At 43.6% G+C, this 23,041-nt stretch overlaps 1 protein-coding gene across 3 annotated transcripts in view; it reads left to right on the plus strand.

Annotated features, from left to right (window-relative positions):
* The window catches only part of FBXW2 (F-box and WD repeat domain containing 2), a 137,597-nt gene extending 115,860 nt beyond the window's left edge, over positions 1–21,737 (plus strand). For all 3 annotated transcript variants that reach the window (XM_085613713.1, XM_085613715.1, XM_085613714.1), the window contains exons 7-8: positions 1,430–1,599; positions 19,217–21,737. In XM_085613713.1, the coding sequence (XP_085469839.1) occupies positions 1,430–1,599; positions 19,217–19,505 (459 nt within the window). In that variant the 3' untranslated portion in view covers positions 19,506–21,737. The remainder of the gene's footprint in view (positions 1–1,429; positions 1,600–19,216) is intronic.
* Positions 21,738–23,041: the final 1,304 nt, after the last annotated feature.

A 23,041-nucleotide genomic window follows, 5' to 3' on the forward strand; every position in this document is an offset into this window, starting at 1 on the left:
CCTGCAGACAAACTTGATCCCCTCTGACCGTGCTGCAAAAAGCAAGATGGGAGGGGCATTCTGTGCTTTACGCCGGTCACGATCTTGAGTGCCCATATTCCTACTAGCACCTCTGACCCTTGCTATAGTAGGCACTGAAGACCCCACTCGATGTGTGGTCAGCAGAGGAACAACTGTGGCTGAGCGTACAGAGGCATATCCAGACGGGGTAAACTACCATGTTGCTGTGTGGACATCGTGGGGCACAATTTGCATGTTGAGGCCCAGCGCTCACTCAAGCAGTGCTTACCCTCACTTGGGCTTGGGAGTGATAACAACTTAGGCGCCTTGGCTGGTATCACGATTTGGGCAAGGCCTTTGCACCCCAACCCCTGTTACCCTACGCTTTCTTCTGATCACCTCTTTGTCACTTACTATGAATCTATTGCTGGAAATCGAGCCTGTAAAACAACCATTACAAAATAAAGTTTGACTAGTAAAATTACGCTGTCAGGCTGCTTGTCTGACATACATACAGCTAACTCTTGTCATTGACTAGACAATGGGGATTTCTGTCATTACATTACTACACAACCCTGAGTATGGACACATCCTTAACAGCACATGAGTTTCCTTGTTTGTGTATGCTTGGGTATGGGCATGTACAGGAAGTGAGACCTGGCTAGCATGACATCAACCAGAAAGGCATACTGAAATCATTTCTTTAAGGTCATTGGCTACCCGGTGTTGCAAGTTTACTTTATGCCCCCTTACAGGAGACTGTATTTGTTGGTTGGGGACAATTTAACGCTAGAAAAAAGGATACAGTCTTCTTTATGGTGACAAATACCTATTGAATCCTAATCTCAGTAGCCTCCTAGTAAAATCTTATCCATAAAAACATGGCCTCCAGTTTGCCACTGAGTCGATGCTGAATGCAACGTACTTCCCTCATGCATACCTGTGAAATAGCTGAAATAACCTTTAAGAAACAGTCCAAGGTGCTAGAACTGGGTACTTATTGCTTCAGAATTGAAAGACCCCATAAGTTCTCAAATATCTTTTTCTTATCTTATTCTTCATACCTCAAGAATGCAGCTCAGCACTAACATGAGTTTCACAGACATGTAGAATAAAAATGAATGTTTAAGAAATATGCAGTCTTGTGAATGTTTGGATTAGGGGTCTAGACCAGCACCGGGTGATATGAAACTACGCAAATGTTCTGATAAAAATAGAGTTTTCGTGAATATTGAAGCCCTGTTAAGGTAAAGTTATACTTTGTTGTAAATTGTCTAAATGTAACAAGACCCAAGAGCATGACAGCATATACTACCAAATAATTGTGAATCAAATACCAAAGGAATCAAGTTATTTCACTCTGAATGCAAAAATGAATTACAGTTGATTATCGTACGTTTATTTGTGCATGCTTTTGTTGTGTTAACAGATTTGGCCAATTGGAAACGAAATTAACTGCAAATGCTTAAAAACCCTTTACGTGTCCGAGGATCGAAGCATATGTTTGCAGCCCAGACTTCACTTTGATGGCAAATATATTGTGTGCAGTTCGTCTTTAGGTTTACACCAATGGGACTTTGCCAGCTTTGATATTCTCAGGTAATATTTTATTTTGCAAAAATAATGTAATGTTTTGTTTTTAATAACAGTTTTGAAGTGTGCAGCTGACAGATGATTTGGTTGATTGCAAGTGCCCTGTAGAATTCCTAGAAGTATGCTAACTCTGTTTGGTACACTTCGGATTTCTAAATGTTGTCATCTTTCACTCAAGGTGAATTGACCTAGTGTATCAATTACATCCTGGAGTTTTCTACTGGTCAGTTTGGGATGTTAAACCTTACTTGTGTGGGGGGGGGGGGGGGGGGGGATGCCTGGTAATTATCAAAACATGCAGATTTTCATGCGAAAAGGTGTGTATGACTTTACCGGATGGGATAAATTTGCCTTCCCAACCCCCCATCCGGATGGAAATCAGGGCTAAAATAGGTACTAATATCTGTCCTCATAAAGCAAGAACTTCTTTTCTTACTTGTATAAAAAGTATATTTTTAAAGTTAAAGATTACCCCGTTTGATGGATCCATAACAGTATGCCGGTTTAGATTAATATTAGTGCCCCCAACCCTGTAAGGGAGACCCTTATGGGGAAAGGAGACGGGGAACCCTTCACCCAAGGTGTTACTAAGGCAGAGAAGGATAGATGGATTTTGCAAGTCTCTTCTTTCTCCTATTCCTTTCTTGACCATTAGTGCGTTGTCCTGAAGTCATGATCAGTATCTCTGAACTAATCTTAAAATCTCCAGTGGCAGGACGTAAAAAGCATTGATAAGCTAAGACTGGAAAGCAAAACATTCAGATCTTGCAAAGCTGCCTTCAGTCTTTCTTCCATCTGATAATCTTTTCCATTCGACCTAATTAACCACCAGAACTTTCCTCCATATCTTTCCATATGTTACAGTACCACGTCTCTCCCTCACCTTCACTTTTCACTCAGGAATCGACTGAAGCTCCCTTCTTTATGAATTAACCTCTATCCCCTTTTAGTCTAGTCCCTCCTTTTCTGTAAAGCCACTTGTACCATATGTACTACTTTTACTACTCCCTAATCTGGACCTTTTAGATAGCCACCTTTCCTTATTTTACTGTACTCTCCTATTACACCTCCTCCCCAATCACATTTTCTGACCGATAGGCATTTCTCCTTTGCTCCTTTTTTGAAGTCTCAAATTTTTACATCCTGTCCCCCCTCCCCATCCAATTACTAGAAGCCTAGGCTTCAAGCCTTTCTAGCTTTTTCCTGCCAGCAACCTTAGCTCACTCACTTTTTTTGTCTTCTCTTACTCTCTTTATGCATACCTTACTTTTTATTTCATGAACAATATCCTCCCTTGAGCTCTGCCGAAAATTCGCCTTAACCATTAGCAACATAAACTAATGTCTTCAGTTGACCAATGTTTTCCCTTATGCGTTCTCTGAAAAGGGATACCTTCTAACTTCATGTGTTTTTTTTTTTACTCAATAGTACGCTAACACCTCTTTGGTTGAGTGTCCCTTTATAAAAATTTTGTATAAAAGCTTGACACCCGGGAAGACAACATTCCCACTTCTTCCAGATTATCACTGGGTAGTAAGACTTCTAAGTAACAATGTAGTTGGAAAGAGATGGAGAGTAAAATATGATCACTAATTATTGCAGTAGAGCATTTTTGTGAGTTGTGTGCTCTTATTACTATTTTATCATTCTATAACCTTCCAAGATTCAGCTCCAGTTTGAGAATTTTGTTTGAATAGTTCTCTGAAATTTAGGAGGAATCTGTCAAAAAGATGCAGTGCTCCAGATGTAAAACTGGATTTATTCAAGAATAATGGCATCAACCTAGCTATCGCATGCTCCCTTGCTGGTTCAGTCTTCAACCTTCTCCTTGGACTGAACCACAACATTTTGTTCAGTGTAAGTTCCATTTGCAGGTTATAAGAATAATGGGGCCATCTGGTCTTGTGAAAGAATTTGAGTTGTTGTCTTATTTGTCCTTACTTTTAAGTCTGTCAGCCAATACCATATGATTTTATTAAACTTGAATGTATAATACACTTACATATAGGGGCTCTCAGCAAGCCCTCTATATCCATTGGTCAATTGTGTCATTCACGTTTTTCTTCCACTCCATACAGCAAAGGCCAGTGCGCCAACTGTCTTAAGTCATTAGCTAACTTCAGTGTGAGCATCCTGCTCTTTCACAAGGAACACGTCCACACTCAAAGTAGTTACATTTTCCATTCAGGGACTTCTTAGGCTTTTAGAAACCCCAAAAATATTTTTGCTTCTAGACGTTTTTTTTATATTGAGTACCCAATAGTTCCCCCAACTATAAAGCTTCACAAAAACCATGACAAACTAGCTCTGATAAAGCCAAAAGGTTGTCGGCCATTGCTGCAAAGATCTTTTAGCTTTGCCAGTGCTTGTTTTTTGGGAGGTTTTGATCAAACACTCAGATTTTCAGCGATCAAAAGTACTTTAAAAAGTGACCACAAAGGTTATATGATATGCTAAAAGTCTTTGATTTAAATTGACCAATTTACCCTTGGAAAAGAAGGTTATTAGTGCATTGTATAGAAATTATATATTTTACATGAATAGAGCAAGGGATTTTTTTATGTTGTTTTCAGGCACAGAAGAAGCTCCTGATCTGCAGGTAATCATAGGGGATAAGGATTTTCTAGCTACTGAGATTCCGAGCAAAGGCTTAGAAAGGCTTCATAGCTACTGTTTTTTTAGCCATGCAGGTCGATGATAAAATTCATCAGTTTGCTTCTTTTAAACGCCACATAAATGCTTTTATAATTTGCCACCCATGCACATATTTGTGTTGTCTTGCTGGAGATTATAAAATCATTTTCGTAAAGCTGGCATGTACAGTAGTCTTTAGATTTTGAACAGCTGCTGTGAAATACCCTCTTAAATGCAATATAACTTTATTTGGTCTAAAAACAATAGGCCATAAAAGTACATAGAAATATTGCATAAAGCTGTAATCACACATAAAAGTTTAAAATGGTCATATGGTAAAGAAAGACAGTTTAAAATAGATTCATAAAGGACTTTTAAGATTCAGGAAAGCCACATCAAATAATACAGCAAATATCTATGCTTTAGAGAGCAAAAGAAATACAGACCAAAGTCAGATTACAGTGCACAATCACAGAGTTAATGGCAGTAGCTGCGTTTGAGAGGGCATGAAGGGGAAATAGAGTGAGGACAAAAACCTCAAATAGGGTCCGCCCTACACTCCTACTCCCATTAGTCAACCCTACATACCTGCCAAGTTTTGTGTACTAAGCAACAATGGCGCATAGATTTCTGACAGACTAGCACATTGTAGTGCTTCTAGCCCTGAGTGCTGCTTTCAGAAAGGCACAGACAGTAAAAACATTTCAAATAAACACAGAGATTGTAGATGGAGGAGGGCTGGTCTACACTGTCGAAGGCCTAGTCTCCTTAAAAGGGGTCTCAAAAATTGCCTTTGTGCTAAGTTTGCAAATTTCAAAAGGACATAAAGTGCAATGGTGATTGTGCTGAATAATTATCACAGGGACAGCGAGCAACTATATTCCCCTATGGGTCTAAAAAGTATTTAAAAAATAGAGACCAATAGATTGTACCAGCTCTGAAGCGGAAAAGAAGGGACTGCTCCCATCTTGACAGCTCCAGCGACAAATACAGAGGGGAATCGTCTGTGTATAAAAGACTATAATACTGCGACACCGAAGGTTTGGATAACTCGCGTTTCAGCCTCGCGGTGGGCCTTGAATAGTGTTTTCACCTTTGTCTTGGTGTTTTTGGGGATGCGGCTAGGTTCAGTAAACCAACGAGATATACCAAGGGAGCCAAAAGTATCTTGTATATAACTCAGCCAGGGTTTGGAGCGTGCCTTATCCGCCATCAGGCAGTCAGATATGATGTCCTAACAGAGTTTAGTGGTTGGGTTCAACCAAATACTAACCCATAATCAGAGTGGCGCTAGCTGGATCGTGTCCTCAATAAAGCCATGTGTTAGCTCGAGATGGGTAATGAGGCTGGGAGTCGACGGCTGTGTACTTAAGATCCTACGCAAAAAGCAGTTTACCTCTGCCTGGAGAGAACCGCATTTGCTGAAACCCCATACTCTAGCTCCGTAGGTAGCTACACTGATACATTGTCATTGTGAATTATAAACTTTCAGAAGTGTAGATACAGGCCCCCTGATTTGCGATCTAATAAGGTTGCAGACTGTGCACGCAGTTTTACTTAATTTTACACAGACCTGAGCACAGTGGGGATTCCATGACCCTGTAGAAATGACATCTAATCCTAAGTAACATAAATTCTCAACAGTACTCAAAACATGCCCTTTGATACTAATTTTGTTTCGCCTTGGTTTGCCCGGGCCACAGGACATGGTGTGCAACTTGAAGTAATTAGTGTTAATATTCGAATTGTGCATAAAGGATGCCAAAACAGTCCACCTGATGTCTCAGGGCTTTTGAGGTGAGGGCTAACAATACTGCATGGTCCACTTATTGTAAAGCGGGAATTGTGGAGCCTGCAATTCTGGGTATATCTGTGTGGGAAAAAGTTAAGTGGGCTGTTAATCCGTTTATGTATAAAATAAATAAGGTGCCAGTATCCAACCCTGCCTCACTCCACTCGTTAGAGGGAATTCAGAAGAAAGCTCCCCAAGCGAATTTAGACGAATCTGGGCTGAAAGGTCTGAGTGCAGTCAGTATAAAAAATTCAGCAAAGTGGGGACCACGTCTTGATCCAGCAACATTAGCCTAAGTTTGGTTCTGTTCACTGAATCAAAGGCGGTCGATAGATCCATGAAAGCTAAGCATATGAGGGAGCGCTTAGCTTTGGTGTATTTAGAGATGGTCAGAGCCAGGTTCAGGCATTGTTCATTGGTTCCTAGTTTAGGCTGATATCCAAATTGAAAAGGGGAAAGTATGTCCTTGTCTGGTGCCCATTCAACCAGGCGGTCATAAATGACTCTGTAAATGATTTTGATCGTCCTGTCGATAAGGGAAATGGGTCAGTAACACTTGGGCGACATACGATCACCCTTTTTAGGTCTCGCCTAGTGTTGCAGCGCACATGCGTTGCTTGCGTAGCAAGACATATTGGGGTAAAAGTATTTTTGGAGAAGGACTTGTAATCCCGCCTATGCTTTCTATTGGGCAATGTCAATATTTATTTAAAACCCTGTCTGCTGATTGCTCTGCAGGGTTTTTCATTACCGCCCTATGGCATCTCTCAGTTTGATGGTTGTTCTGGTTTCTGAGGAGGCATGTCAAGGGAAGGTTCAGGAAGAGTTCAGCAAGGCATCTGCTTTCCAAGCCGTCACGCTGCCTTCACGCCTGCAGCACGCACCACTGCGGCTCTCTAATTGGGTGCTGCCTCCCGCCTCTAGCTGGTCTGTCTCTCCGTGAGTGCAGCTCTCTCACCCACCCTGGCCGGGATCTCCCTCCCAGCGTCTGCCGGGACGAGTGGGTGAAGAGGAGGAGGAGGGCTGTACATGAAAGGAAGCTTTCATGAGTATGAGTGTGTCGGTTTACTTTTGTTGTTGGACTCCTAACTGAGTTTTTTTTTATGACGGACGTTTATTAATTTTGTTATATTGTACAAATGCTTAAAACGTTTATCGTTACGGTATTGCGGCTTTAGATCGGTTACTATCTTGTCCCTTCTGCTTTTTTTTAGGTCTCGCCTGACCCAGCGCTTGCGCTGCTCTGGCGAGACTTTAAGTAAGGGCTTCAAAAAATGCTACCGCCAGCCACAGCTTGCAGTGCATGTGCGCGGGCGCACGCTTGAGCAGAAGCGCCATATGGCGTGATTACTGCTGCGCGCGCACCATTCGCGCACATGCACTGCAAGCTGTGGCCGGCGGTAGCATTTTTCCCCCGTGATCACTTTCACTTTGGCCCCGCAGTTAACTTCCTTGTTCTAACTGGGGGCAGGGTGCGTACAATAGATCTCACTGCTTAAAAAAGACTTCCCTTTCCTTCCCCTACTCCCACGACCCTACACCTCAGCAGTCTACTACCCCAAACACCGGTGCCACATACATTTTACCACCCGTACACAGCAGACTATAAGTATAGGAGGTAAAACCACATGTCATAGGGGATTCATGTGGTTTTATGGCTGGAAAATCAGCCCGTTGGTTATTCCCCATTCCACAGAATTTTACTTACAGTACCTTGTTGCTGTGGAGATTTAACAAACTGAATCAATAAAATTGCATGCATGTAGTAAAACCGTCTCATTACCGTGCATCTCGAAGTTACAGATTATGTCTGTCTTTATGACTTAGCCTTTGCAGTGGTTTTTGTCACTCCAATGATGCTCCTCCATTCCGTGCGACCACCACATATCCTTTACTCATTGGAGCATGAACTTTGTCTTCCAATCCATCTGTGTCATTAGCTTTCCCATCCATTCCACGTTTGGTACCCGTGCATAAGTTCTAAACAAGCATTGGCATAGCCAATAGGTCTCCCTTTTGGGACCTTATACGTGTTTAGCCATGCATCAGTTAATGTTGTTGCAGTAAGGATATTGTGCTGCATAACTAAATACTTATAAGGTCCCAAAAGCGAGACCTATTGGCTATGCCAATGCTTGTTATTTTTAATGGCGCTGGTGTCTCCGCAGTGCAGCCACAGTGCCCCGCTTCTGCTGTTCTGCTGGGCGGGGGTGAAGGCTTTCGCTATGCTGCCCCCGTTCTATCCCTACTACCACTGGGAATGGCGAGATGAGACCCGGCTCACCACTTCGATCCGTGGCACAGGGGTAAAGGCTCCGGTCACGCTGCCCCACGTCCACGCGCCGATCGACCTTCGCAGCCCGCCTTCGAAAAAAGGCGCAAAAGTGAAGCCCGCTGCTCCTGTAGCCCTTGCTGGTGCTGCTCCTTGTCCCGCTGATCCTCGCGCCACAACCCGATGCGGAGGGTCTGATCCCGGCTGCCGTCCTCAACTGGATGTCGGGTAGGTCACCACAGCATTCTTTGCCTCAGGTCCACGGAGGGGGAGCTGGGGGTGCAGTGCCGGTAGCCTTAGCAGCGGGAAATTAAAAATTATTTTTGCGGGTTCGCGATCCCCGTGTTCTGGGGCAGGGTCTGGCTTTGGGACCGTGGGATTCGAGCCTGTCCTGTTGCAGCCCCCCGGAGTTCAGCAGCCCAAAATGGCGGAACCACCAACCCCATCCGTACAGCGTTGGCCGGACCCCCCCATCGCCGCCTTGGCAGTAGTGGTTGGGTTTTGGTGGAAGAACTATAAACTAACATAGTTTTTGTCCCTATTTAAATAATGCACAGTTTTGTCTCTGGAAACATATGAAGCGGTGCGAGTGCTTTTGTCATGGGGGTGTACGTCTGTATCCTGTGTCCTGTGTCTGTCCGCTCCAGCGTCCATGCTTGTGATTCCCTGATCTTTTGTGTGTCTCTCACTGTTTCTTGGGCCAGTTTGTGTCACTGTCCCATTGTTAATGTTACTGCCTCTTTCGCTATGCCCCCAGTATTGGTGCTCTCTCCCCCCCCCCCCCCCCTCTCTCTCTCTCTCTCTGTTGGTATCTCCCTGACTGAAGGTAATTGGGAAGGGTCTGGGCATGTGTTGCATAGCGCCTAGTCCTGCTGTACAGGCTGTGTTTAAAAGATTATGTTGGTACACACACGAACAGCGATGCCGAAAATTAAGTGAATTGCCCTGGATCACAGTGTTTAAAAAAAAAAAAAAAAAATCCAGCTTTAAGCTCAGGTTTTTTCCGATTCACACCAGTGATGTGGTCTGTGGACCACCTTTTTCTCGATGTGGGTGGGAAGAAGTGATGTGCGGGGGGAGTGGTTTTTGTCCCCTGCATAGGTGGTGACTTAAGCTAATGGAATGGTGCGCTATTTAAAGCGGCGAGAGTAAGAGTGCAGGCTGAAGGCTTTACTTTTGTGCACGGGCGCGTGCCCGTCTTGTTGTCACTGCTCTTGTTGTGACGTGTGTAGGCTGTATATCTGTGCTTGGAGGGGTGGGGGGCTTCACAGTGGGGTGCTAGTAGCGAATAAATAGACTAAGGGGTAATGTTAAAATCAGGGTCCTAAGTGATACTTTCTGCCAGGTCTTGCTGCCTCCCAGAAGCACAATAGGCGCCCTCATCAGAAGCCCGCTGAATGGACCTAGTGTTTTATCGACCACAGAAGGATGAAAGGTCGCGCCAGTCCCTCCGGATTGAGGTGTCTTTGGACGGCTGATCGGTTGTGCAGACAATCCTTGCAGTGCATGCATCCGGTTACAAAACGTGGTGTTCACAGCGCTTCACACGAGGAAGCTGTGTCAGGGAGCTGGCTATGTGAATCATATGTTGTTCCAGTATGTTGTTAGTATCGGTCTAATTGGTAGGAGTACTAGCGAGGGGGTGGTTTTAATGTTATTGCATACTTATTGGTCATAGTAGAGGTGCTTTTTAGGTCTCGCTGAGCCCCAGCGCTTGCGCTGGCTCGGAGAGATATTTTATAGTTGGGATTTTTAGAGTGCTGCCTGTGGCCTAAAGCTTGAGTGCACGTGAGCGTGCACGCACGCAGCCGCCAATCACTGCTGCGCGCGCACCACTCACGTGCTTGCAGTTGCCACACGCAGCGCTCCCGTCCAAGCGATCGCGATCACTTTCGCTTTGATCGCGATCGCTATTACTTTCATTTTCACGGCCGCGCGGCCGTTACTTTTTTCCTCTTACCCTTACTATGTTCAATTAATCCCTGCCCAGCTCTCTTCCTTAACATGACTCTCTCCCACCTACATTCTATTCTCTGAGACGCTCACTCTCTGCATTACTTTGCGCCCCCCCCCCCCCCCATCCATCTCGCTCTCTCCGTGCATTACACAGCCCCTTTACTCCCACTCTCTTCATCTTGCTGTCGGGCTTCTTTATTGTTTTCAGCCCTCAATCTCTCCTTGTCCTCATTCTCTTCTGCCCCCCCACCCCCTTCAGCCCTCACTCTCCCCTCGCACCCCGTAACTCGCCTCCCTCACTCTCCTTTTGTCCTCACAGTTTCCTCCCTGTGCTCGTGATCTCTCTGCCCCCATTCTTTCACTCTTCTCCATGCCCTCTCAGCATCCCTCCCCGACGTAACCCCCATTCCCTCGCTCGCCCTCTCTCTCTCCCTATTCCCCGCCTCCCCTTTGCTTTCTCCCTCCCCTCACTTTCCCCTTCCCTCACCTCCTCCTCGCTCTCCTGTCCTCGCGCTCGCTCTTGCCCTCCCCTCCTGGCAGTGAGGTATTACCACCGCCTGCAGGGCCCGCAGAGGATGCGGCTAACGAGGACAGATTGTTGTCATTGAGCAGTAATTACTTCATTGAGCTCGGCGCCTGCATTGGGGAAACAGGGCGGTGCCCGCTAGGGGTCCCTGGCATCCGTGGCGCCTGCAAGTCGCTATCGTGGCATCTTGGGCTGTCTCTGCCGTTAACAACCTTAACGGCCCTTGCTGTGGACCACCACCACACACTGCTGCGTCACAGCTCTGACACCCCGCGTGGTGCTACCAGAAGCACCACACTGCGAGCCTGTGCGGGAGCTGGGCCTGCAGGGTCCTTGTCATGGCAGCTTGCAAGGTCCCAGCGATGACGACATGAGAGGACTCTGCTGTGACCCTCCCCCGTGAAATCTCTCCCGAGGTCCCTACTGTTACACTGTGTGGTCGCTTGCAGCCACGACGCTCTACACAGCGTCACAGCCTGAGCGCTCGTGAGCTCCCTGCTATGACACCTAGCGAGGTGCTAAAAGAGACACTCCACACTGCGAGATCCGCCGTGACACCCAGTATGGAAGCTAGACCTGGGCCTGCGCGTCCCATCCATGACAGCTTGTGAGGTCCCAACCATAGTTATTATGTGGTCTATGCAGTGACCCTCAGCCAGGTCTCTACCATGATACCTCACACGGTCCCTGCTGTAGTCGCCCGCAGTCCTAACAATCACAGCAATGACACATCGCAAGGTCTACACACAGTGGTAGGGCGACCAACTGGCATGGGTGCAAATTCAGGACGGTGAGTGTAAAACTTCAGAACAAAGGGTCAAAATTCAGGACAAAAATTCAGGACAGGATGTCAAAATTCAGGACAAATCTTAGGGGTAAAAGGTAAGTTTTACAGGCACATCAGAGGAGGTCGCACAATAGTATAAAAGCAAGTAAATAGACAACCACTTAAGTACAAGTCAAAAGAAGTTTATATTCGGTTGAGACAATCGTGCACTTCACGTTTTTAGGTCTCGCATGACCCAGCGCATGCGCTGGTCTGGCGAGACTTATTGAGAGGGCTCCAAAAAGTGCTACCAGGCCAGCCTAGTGCTACAGTGCATGTGCGCTTTACCGTGCGGCCGCTTTGATGTTTGATCGTGATCCCGCACGGCCGCTTTGCATAGCCAATAGGTCTCGCTTTTGGGACCTAATAAGTATTTAGTTATGCAACTGTTGCATGGCTAAAAGCTTATAAGGTCCCAAAGGCGAGACCTATTGGCTATGCCAATGCTTGTTGTTATTATCGTCGGTAAAATGAGTTCGCATAACACTTATTTCTCGTGCGCCTACATCCGAGCTAAAATAACCCCGTTTCCATAAATAGACAGCAGAGTAGGATGATGTGGGATAGTTGTAAAGTTCATGCCCCTGGGTCTGGTATACTTCAGTATTAATCCCGGCTTTTCTACTTCACCAAATGATGTGATCTTGGGCAGATCACCTGTTCTTCGGCTCTCTTGCCCGGCTTCATTTGAGACATTTGTTACAAAAAAAAGATCACTAGATAGGTGCCAAAGGCTTTGCAAGATTTCCAAATATAGTTTTCAGTGCATCTCTGCGTTACTAGCGCTTGTTTGCAGTGAGGCGCGGATGAATGGGCGGTCATTGCCGCCCCTCTTTGGTATGTGTTCTTAAGTAAAGATATTCTGAGGTGCACGTCCATGATTGCAATAATCATGCGAAAAAGGCAGCGAACGTTCTATCACAATTCCAGTGGCCCTGACTATATAACAGATAGATGTTCCATTAGCAGTTAAGGTGAAATTAGGTTTAAGAAATAAAACCAAACCGCAACGAAACTAGCCAGTTAAGTTAAGCCACATCCCACGCCAGGAGAACCCAAACTTCCCACCCCTGGCCCCTAAACATTTAACTATTAATGGTTATCATCATGATAAGCCACCCCCCACCCTCTAAGCACACGGGGGAGTGGCTGGTACTCTCCCATGCACTAACTGGGCCACAGAGGAAAGGAGTCGGCATGAGTCACGCGGGCAGGGATACCAGTGTCTGGCCAACATGATAAGTGGCCCCTGCCCGCCTACCCCACACAGCATGTTCCTGGGACATAACCAGATGTTCCCAGATGAATAATGGATCTGCAGTCCGGCCACTCTGCAGAGCGATGCTCGTATATGTGTTAGTGTTAATTGTGTGACGGAGGTACACAGCTGTCGAAATCTGGGAGCAGGATAGGAAACGACAATGCAGTGGGGGGAGTTGTATGCGTGGGTGCAGGGCTTTAAGTGGGCCGGGCCTCACCGGTGCTGAGCACCGGCAGTAACGTTATCCTATCAGCATTACAAATACATTATATTTATTTTGCTTAACAAAACTCACATTGACACAAGCATTTACAAAGCCAATAGCTCACACTCATATAAATGCAATTAATAACTTTTCCATTTACAAATTTTAAGACTATTTGCATTTTACATTACAATCATTTTAATAAATTTTTACAAAACATAAACAATATAAAAAACAATGTAATTTACAAGGCCATTTACGCAAAACAATGTCACTGTGAGACCTCTTGCATTGTAAATGCTTGTTAAATATGAGTACTATTGTTGCAGTAGACCATGAGGGTGGAATAGAAGTAGACAGGGAAGTATTAAAATTATTTGTGATGAGGGGACCCCAAATTTCTGGCCCTCTTAAATCCCTTTCAGCGTATCCCTAAACTAACTGGTAGAATGCCTTCTATTGAATAGATTAAACCGGTGTGAGTATTTCCCAGTCTTCTCCTTGTGAACCGCAAATTACCAATCAGTAATTAGTGCAAATACCTTGTTTATTGTTAGTGCAAATAATCTTTTCACTCTCTTATCCCACTTGAGCTTTCTGCCCAGAACCTTCATTGACTTGTCTACGCTGCAGCTTGTTGTGCTGTACGATTATAAATCTGTGGGTCTCCCCTTTTGGGAAGGTTTCACATGCAACTTCTTGTCTATGTCTATGTATTTGTAGAGCGCACGGTTACTCAACAGTGTCCTGGCGCTAGACTGAAATATCGCAGTATGGAAAAGTAACTTAGGGCAAGAAAACAGCCATGTTCGTAGTTGTTTTCGAAACACGGGTGTAGATTAAACTTCTTAGCCAGCAATGCTGCTTGCACTTGCTCCATCCCTTTAAACCCTGGTTTTTGTTCAACCCAAAGTGGATCGATCATGTTTGGGTCTATAAGCGTGACTGTCTGGATGACTTGCACAAATGAACTTCCACTCTCTCGCTCGCTCTCTGACCGCATCCTAGATACAGTGTGGAGCCACTGGAATAGAAGATTGTGTTGTCATCTAGTAACCTTTGAGCTTCCATCTGCAGTGATCATGGCCCTCTTTAGCCCATAAATACTTTCCATCATCAGTGCTCGCTCACTGTAGTCTTTTATACTGTGGTCATCGTGTCTTTCCCTGTTCAACTATGGGGTGAAACACAGTGGATCAGTGATGCTGGTTACTGGTTTTGTCACACTATTGTGCGGGATGGTTGGCATTAGGTAATGGAGATGACCTGCCACTATTCAGTTGCTTAGTAGAGTCAATTAAGTAATTATGTGTACCTTTCTCTGACAGCGTTCCTTGAAATGTATGTTCAGCTTTCATTCCAGTGTTACTTGCTGGTAATACTGAACATTATCAGCCCTTTTTGCTGGGTTCAGAGCCATTATGTGCATGAACTAACATAGTTGATGAAAGACAGCAAGATGGCCGATTTGGTTTAATCCTTTATGCCAGACTATGGACTAAGAAAATAAAGCTTACTATTATCTTTGTTATTCTGAATCCAGAAAGCTCTCACTGACACCAATACCAACTAGAAATCCACCTTCCAGGGTGCCTTACTCTTTTTATGTCATGCCTGAGCTAGCGCGCATGCGCTGCTCTGCAAGAATTGTTGTGGTGGAGTAACGAATAGAAGCCCCGCCCACTCTCTGCCCATCTTTGCCATTGGTTTGTGTCATTGTCTGTCCTAAATGCTGGCTTCTGATTCTTAACCCCTTCCATGCCCATGACGGAACGGTTCCGTCATGAGCATCGGTTGCGCTGTGCTCATGACGGAACCGTTCCGTCATGGCCCCGCCCGCGCTCGAACCCTTCAGCACCGCGGGGGAATTCCCGCCGCGCTGAAGGGGTTAAGTAGGCTTCATAGTCCTTCCTTAGTACCGCCTCCTCTTCATTTGTCACCTCTCATGGCGACTAGCCCCTTTACTCTGGCTGTTGCACACTACTTCTTATTTAGACTTTGAGCACTACTTTCGTTTTTCAATTTCTCTTACTGCAGACACTACATGCTTTGATGCCTGCTTTACCCTTCCCCTCCGTTGTCGTGCTTTGTTCACCCCCCGCCCTCCATCTCGTTTTCCGTGCCGTCTCCCTCCACGTCCCCCAGCCAGCTGTCCCTTAGCCCCCACCGCCCCTGCCCGCCCTTCCGTTTTCCACATTGCCTACCATCATTTGCAATGCAATAGGTCTTGCATTTACGCAAGTTTGAGCTATTGGTATTGTAAATGACAATGCCTTTTATTTATGTTTTGGTTTTTAAAACACATTGTCATTTACAATGCCGATAGCTTAAACTCGCGGAAATGCGAGACCTGTTGCATTGCAAAGGATGGTCTTTATTAACCACAGTGATTTCAGTGCACTTTTAACCAAGCTGGCATGAAGAAGAGTAAACGCAAAGGCATGATGGCTAACTTGTTTTGGTAGTTGCGAGGGAACTCTTATAACAACACGTAGTAAAAACTATTGCTAAATTCAGATCAAAGTGCAATTTTCCAAGTGACGATGAGCTTGGACACAGGGGTGAGAGGACACCAGTGAGTGCACGGTCTCTTGCCCGAAAAACGTTTCTTTGGCGATCTCTATGCCACTACAGGAGGAAGACCAGGAGAATTAGCACGGGTTTCAACGTACTGTCTGCATCTTGTGTGGGTAGTCTGCACTCCAAACCCCGTGGGCACACTTCTCTGCCTACAGGGCGCTGAAGATCAACGCTGAGCAACGTTGCCCTCTACACTCATTCCCTGATGCAGTCTCTGAACATTACATTGGAACAGTTTGTCCGCCTTCTGCGTGACAACAATGTGACGAGATGGGAGTTCATTGAGCGTTTCCAGCTGGCGCCGCTAGTCTACATCCCGGAGCTGCTTCCGAGAACCAAACTGGCCTTCGTTTTGCTCTGTATGCTCATCTTATGGCTCTTTGGCAACACCTTGGTGCTATACGTGGTGATCTGCAGCACGGCCATGCGTACTGTCACCAACATCTTCATCTGCTTGCTCACTGACCTACCCATCGCTGCCTTCTGCTTGCCCGTTACCCTGCTGCAGAACATCTCATCCAATTGGCTGGGAGGTTAGTAGCCAGCGGTTCTCCCATTTCATTTGTCCTATGTGAGAGCAATGATTTCTCCAAACCATTGAAGGGCCCCTTTTTGAAAATCCAAGCACAGGGAAACTCCCCAGTACATTGAGCCTACCACTGCCCTCTTCCCAAGTGTAGTGGGTCGCGTTTCCGAGAGCAGTTCAATATCAGATGGATCATTTTACAACTTTTCCCACCCACATCACCGCAGAGACGTTGGTGCACACACATTTTTTATTATGTTTTCTTAATTTTGCTACATCTTTTTAAGGTATATGCAGCACGATTATTCTTTGAGCAGGGTCAATGTTTATAAAAAACAGTGCTTAATTGTAAAAAACAAATTTCCAGGGCCCTCGTCAGGAGACCACTGCAGCTTGCACCACCCATTGCCCCTGCCAGCTATGCCTTACTGTTAATATTTTGTTTTAGTATTTGTATAGTTCACTTACAGGTAAGTTTAGTTGTATGTTAGAGATTATTTACTATCCTGCACCCTACCCTTTTAGACTCCATGCATTCCAGCAAGGTTGCCACTTGTTTTACTTGCCAGATTCCCTCATGTTGCAATCGTAGTAAGGAAAAGCAAACACCAATTTCTGTATGAAAAAACTAAGCAATTTGTCAGCAGACGTGTCCTGACATTTGACCTCTGCCTTTGACCTCCATGCAAGTGCAACAAGATTAAACAAGCATTTTCAATGCAATAGGTCGCGCATTTACACAAGTTTGAGCTATTGGCATTTTAAATGACATTGCCTTTCGAAATGAAATGAAATCCAGTATTTGTAAAGCGCGAACAAGTACCCGAGGGTGTCAAGGCGCTTGGGGCCGACGGGAAGATTGAGCGAGCTATTGCCCAGAGTCACATGGTGCTGGGCTAACCTGACACCGGATCCGGGGATCGAACCGTGAGCCTATGTTCCGGAGTCAGCCGCCTGGCCGCTGCGCCACACTTCTTCCTTTTATTTATGTTTCGATTTTTAAAACATATATAAAAGGCATTGTTATTTAGAATGTCCATCAATAGCTTAAACTCGCGTAAATGCGAGACCTATTGCATTTCAAATGCTTGTTTTTTTGTCCTGTGGGAATTCAAATATGCTCACCTTTTTTCATTCACAAGTCCCTGCCCAATAACCTGGTAGTTATTGATCTCTGTTTTGTTGTTGTTTATCCTCTTTTTCCTACCAATAAAGTAGTTTATACCGCAGCACTTCAGCTTCATACCATGCATGTCCGACAATCAGCGGGTAAGCAGCTACCTATAGCACATGTTTACTGAACAGCTGTGAGAGGCACGCCTGCTTTGTGTCTGCTCCATTGATTCGAGGTCCTTCTGGAAGCACCGGTCTGGTATTGTCCTTGCATTTATATAGAGCTTCAGTATCCTGAAAAGGCGTACATTTGTGGGCGAGTATCATTCTACTTTATTTTAGTGCCTTAGTTGTGCTCTTAGCCTGTTTTTGTAGCTGATCCTCCTCGTGTATAAAAACAAAGAAAAGTGAGAGGTAAGATGTTTAAGCATTTGTGGTATGTTTATGGATGGATGGAAAGTGCGTGAGTGCAGTGAGGCCTATGTGGCAAGTGTTTTGGTATTTTACTCGTGCGGGAGAGGCTGTGCATGCAGTGCAGCAGCATAGACCTATATAGGTGTGATTGAAAAGCGTCAGAAAAGACTCCTCCCTTGTGGAGGTCACCCTCCCAGGCCCTTAATAACTGGTGTGAGTAATCCCGGGAAATAAGAAGCACAAGTTGTTAAATCTGGTTTCCCTGCTCCCATGAGACTTGTTCTAGGCGGAAGCTATTGTCACAGTCCAGGTTAGGGACATGAAGCTCCAAGAGCAGAGGGCGTCTCGAAGTCTAGACTCTCACCTGGAGAGTTGCTCAAGTCAAGGCCATCATATAGATGCAGAGGCTCCAATCTGTTGGTGCATTGAAGCGTTTAGAGCTGACCTTCAGTATGGTGCTGTTGGAAGCGTGGCAACCATGTTGATCTAGAACACTACTGCACAGGCTGGATATCACTCTTGAAACTAGTGGATCATAGCACAACCTGTACAAAATTTGACGTGTCACTAGAAGGTCAGACGATTGGTGAATGATACAGGACGTCTTTCAATTTCCAATTATAGAAGGCCGTAGCGCCCTGAATTGGTTTAAAATATTTGCAATGGCGTATTTTTAAGAAGGGCTTAGTGAGCACTAGTCCTTTTCTTCTGTACCTTGTCTCCAAGACTGGTTATCAATTTAACTCCTATTTTCCTCTCAAAATATATATTTTGTATGTGGATGCCACCCCGATCTATTTCAGTTATTTCTAGTCTTCAGTCTCTGCCATCCCTTTGGAATGAAGTCAGCTTGCATTGCCTTCTAATGTTTATGAAAGAGGAGAGAAAGTTGCTTGCCTGTATTTTCATGAAATTCTTAAACATACCCCTTCTGAATGGAGTTGTAGTGTGGCATCCTGCTCACTTCACTGGGCAAACAAAATGAACTCGGGAACCATCTTCAACCGTGGTGCATGCGGGAACACCTTTGTTGCCTTAAAACGGAAATGCAGTTACTTAATATGAGATTGTATGCTTATGCAAACTGTTTCCAGTAACTTTTTCTTTTTTTAAAGTCATAGTTTAAAAAATGTTTGGGCAGAAATGCTGGAGTGTGTACTTTTAGCTCCTGTTTCATTTGCTGTTTTTTATTTGGATTTATGTTTCAGTTTATTAAAAGATATAAAATGTTGCCTACCCAGTAATTGTGTTTTTTTTCTAGCTAGGACTATTAATATCTCATGGTTAAAAACTGTATTTTGAGCTCCCGCATATTTGCAGAGATCGTCCAGTGTTTATGCACTAACGTAGTAATAATGTGCTTTACCTGGAGCTCGTGTTACAGGTAAATATTTTTTCATCATAATTGAAGTTTGACCATTGGAATCGGTTTGCAAAACAAACTGCTAACGAATTTGGCATATTTATAATGGCCCTTGAGTTGAATCATGGTTCTACCCAAACATTTTTCTTTCCTAGAATCATCAAGATCCCAGATTCCGCCAACCTTTCTTTGCTGGGCTTTGGGGAAGTGTTCGCCCTTTTATTCGATGACCACAACCTCTATATAATGGACTTGAGGACAGAGCAATTGATCAGCCGCTGCTCGCTGCCCGAGTACAGGAAATCCAAGCGAGGCTCAAGCTTCTTGGCAGGAGAAATCTCTTGGCTTAACGGACTGAATGGAGAAAATGACTCAGGACTTGTTTTTGCCACCAGCATGCCTGACCATAGTATTCACTTGGTCCTGTGGAAGGAGCCTGGCTGACGCGGCGCGGAGAGCAGAGCAGAACCCTTATTTTTATGGAACCATGGTGCTTCTTGTTTCAACAGTGTCCACGGAAACAGACTTTGCATGAACCAAAGTTGCACACATTATGGTATGATCATGCAATGCACAATCATTTACCTTAAAACGTGACTTGGGGAACGGAGACAGGTCGTTTGGTTTATTTTATTGACAGAGTGCGAGTGCGCATGCTCACGTTTCATAGCAGAAATCCTTTTTCTTCATGTTTTATTTACTTGATATTGAGGTAAGTGCTGGACTAGAACAGTGCGAACTGTGTGTTAAAGGACATTCAGCTGTTATATTGAAAATAAACATGCTTACCAGACATCATCATTTGCAAAATATCAGCATTTGATTCCTCACTGGCAGTGCACCTTATTTTCCCTAGTAGAATCGGAAGGCAAATCTCTACAAACATTTAGTCAAATTTTGTTTTTACAGATTTGCTTTCCTTAAGTTCTTTCTTTGACAGACTTTAAAATTGTTTGATGAAGAATCTCGCTTTCTTAATTTATAGAGGAAAAAAGTACCTTCGTACACTTTTGTTATTCTACAATACTTCTCTTAGAAGAGCTTTTGATTCTCTATTCTTTTTTTAGCATTTTAGAAAATGAGTGTTTACAAGGTTTTAGCGTACATGCGGGTTCATTAATTGAACTTTAAACTGAGCAATGCGTTACATGCGCCAGTTTCTACCCAGGTGAAGTTATACGTCCATTCTTACAATAGGCTAAGCTTTCATGTTTAACTAAACAGCCATAGCGATTCGCTGTCATAAAAACTGTAATTTATTTAGCCAATCAGTAGTAAATTTGAGCAAAATATGAATTGTGGCAGGCATTTGGAGAAAATCTTTGCCTTCAAGTAACAGTTAAAAATCCTCAGCCATCAGTGTGCATCTTAAATTGGTATGGCCTTAAGCTCAGTTTGAGTGAAAGACGAGACCTGCGATTTGGCTAATCCTTGGGTGGAAAGTGGTACTTGCACGACTGGAATGTGAAAGTCAATGGTTATTGTTAAATTCAAATAGAAATATGCAATTTTGATAAAATTGACAGTCTTCTTGGCACTGAATACTGTGCTAAAATTGTTAATTTATGCAGTGCATATTTCACATGAACTTCCTCGTTCAGTGCTATGAGCTAAAATTGAAGTAACGTTTGCACGCTTCTTCCCAAGTGCCCAAGCAGATTTGGCACTGTTTGGAAGCATTCAACCCTCAAACATTCGGGCTTCCATCATAGCAAAGTGTTCTGAACCTTGGCTTCTGAAGGCTCTATAAGGACTCACTAAAACACGTTTGTCATACAAATCAAATCTACTCAGCAGCTTTTTGCACAGAAATGCACAAACGCTTCCATCTCGTTAGTGGTCTCATGTTTTCCCAAAATATTAAGTAGAATTTGTTATTGTATTAAATTGTTATAATTGCAGTACTGAAGTACATAAAGTAGTTATGGTTGGAGTGAAAGAAAATGCTGTCCGCATGTACAAAGACATTGCAGAAAAACATCCAAGAGAGTCAGGCTCAAGTGACAACCCAGGGAAGCTCCCAGCTGGTGGTTTCCAGGTCTCAGCTTTGAGTAGGTGAATGTCCCTTCAATCGATCCCAAAGGTTGTATTAACACTTAAGTTCACGTTTTGGGTAAAGGTATTAAGATTCTTTAGCTGAAAAAGTTAGATGTGGAAGAGTAATTTTACCATACAAAGATCTAGGAAAGCAGCGTTCTGTCCAAGGTTAATTCAAACACTGAGAGCTTGTGCGTGCTGCTTCTGTGTTTTATTTTTGATGAACATTTACAAATGGTTAGTGAATTATTACAGGATTTGGTCACTGGATGGTAAAACGAAGATTACAAGGAGGAACCTGAACATTAGTTGAAGAAAGTGATTGTTTTCTTACGTAACCTGAACTTAAATTGCTAAGAAAAAAAATTTAAACTTGCATTGTACTTCTCTTTATAACCAGCTTTATTTTTTTAGAGCGCACTGTAAAATATGTCGAAACATTTTGGCAAATATTTTTTAATATTAGACATAATAGTTGTTCACAGGTCATGCTATGTTTAATCAATTTCATAATGAAAAGTGTATGCTTCACAAACTAAATGATATGCTTTAGAAGGTCATTTCAAAATATGGCTACATACTGTGTTTCTCTGGGTCTTTATTTTTTATACAATTTAAAAATATAAGGTTGCTTGTTGATTTAATGACTATGTGCTTTACTTCTCTAGCTTTGACTTGTGTGATTTGCTTTTGAGTGCAGTTTGCTCTAAGAAAGAAAAAAGTATTGCTCTGATAATACTCCATCTATACATGAAGAATGAAAGGTGTCTCAAACACAGATTCTACAACAAACCTAAATAATTGTGGTGTAGCCTTGAAAGACAGACTAGGAAATGTCAGCAGTGATCCGACTTAAACGTATTTATAGCTGTAGCAGGTAGTCCTTTTAAATGTTTGTAAAGGTTTCAGAAGAAATCATGTTACTGGTTCTTAACCATTTGACATTTGTGGACCTCCAATGAATCGCTTTTGGAAGCATGGGCCCTTGGCTAATCAATTTCTACAATATAAACCCCAAACAAATACACATAAATGCAGAAATTAGTGCACATCAAACGAATACACAAATTATGAAATATTGTATTTTATTCACAAATAAAAACATGCTCAAAGACCAAGGGATATACTGGACTCTAGCTTCTCATGACCTTTTTTCCTGATAATACATGAAAACCTTTTGTTGGTACATACCTGTGCATTTTATAATTCCTCCACATTTACAGAGCTTTTAAAAAAATTCTGTTTTATATTTTGCTTTTTTATGTACATATACTTTAATATTTTAATTTGCTAAAGAGTTGCGGTCTCATTGAGTAGATCGCACAAACCCAGAGTGTTCTGCTTAACAAACTAATTTCTAAAAGCCTGATTAAAACAGAAACTCTATTTCTTTTTCGGAATGTTTAGAACTTGTTTTGAAATTCAGCAATAAATTCATCACATCTTTCTCACTGACCATCCTCAAAATATATAATATAAGCTTATCCAACCAAGTGTGCTCCTTCTGGGAACCCCGACCCATGGAAGGTGGCGCGCTGCCGGCGGATCGAGTCGGTACATTTTCTCAAACACAAGGAAGTAGCGCGCACTCAGGCCAGACACAGTGGTATTCGCAAAATAGGAATTTATTAATTCATAAACCATGTGGGGTTTATAAAAAATAAAACCCTATTGTGCGAATACCACTGTGTCGGGCCTGAGTGCGCACATTACTTCAGTGTGTTTTATAATATAAGGTTAATATACACACTTTGAGTTCATTATGTAGGCAGTGCAATGGAATTCATGTAATAGGTTCATTTTAACTTAATATTGGCATAGTCTTTTCTTTAGTTTAACCCATGCTTCATCTGCCTCGAGAACTGGGTGATGACCTCATTGTAGTTGAATCTATCTACATTTTCCTTCAATGGGGGAAAAGCATTACTAAATACACCTGCACA

This window comes from Triturus cristatus, chromosome 1_2, assembly GCF_964204655.1.
Source record: "Triturus cristatus chromosome 1_2, aTriCri1.1, whole genome shotgun sequence".
In the NCBI taxonomy this organism is placed as follows: Eukaryota; Metazoa; Chordata; class Amphibia; order Caudata; family Salamandridae; genus Triturus; species Triturus cristatus.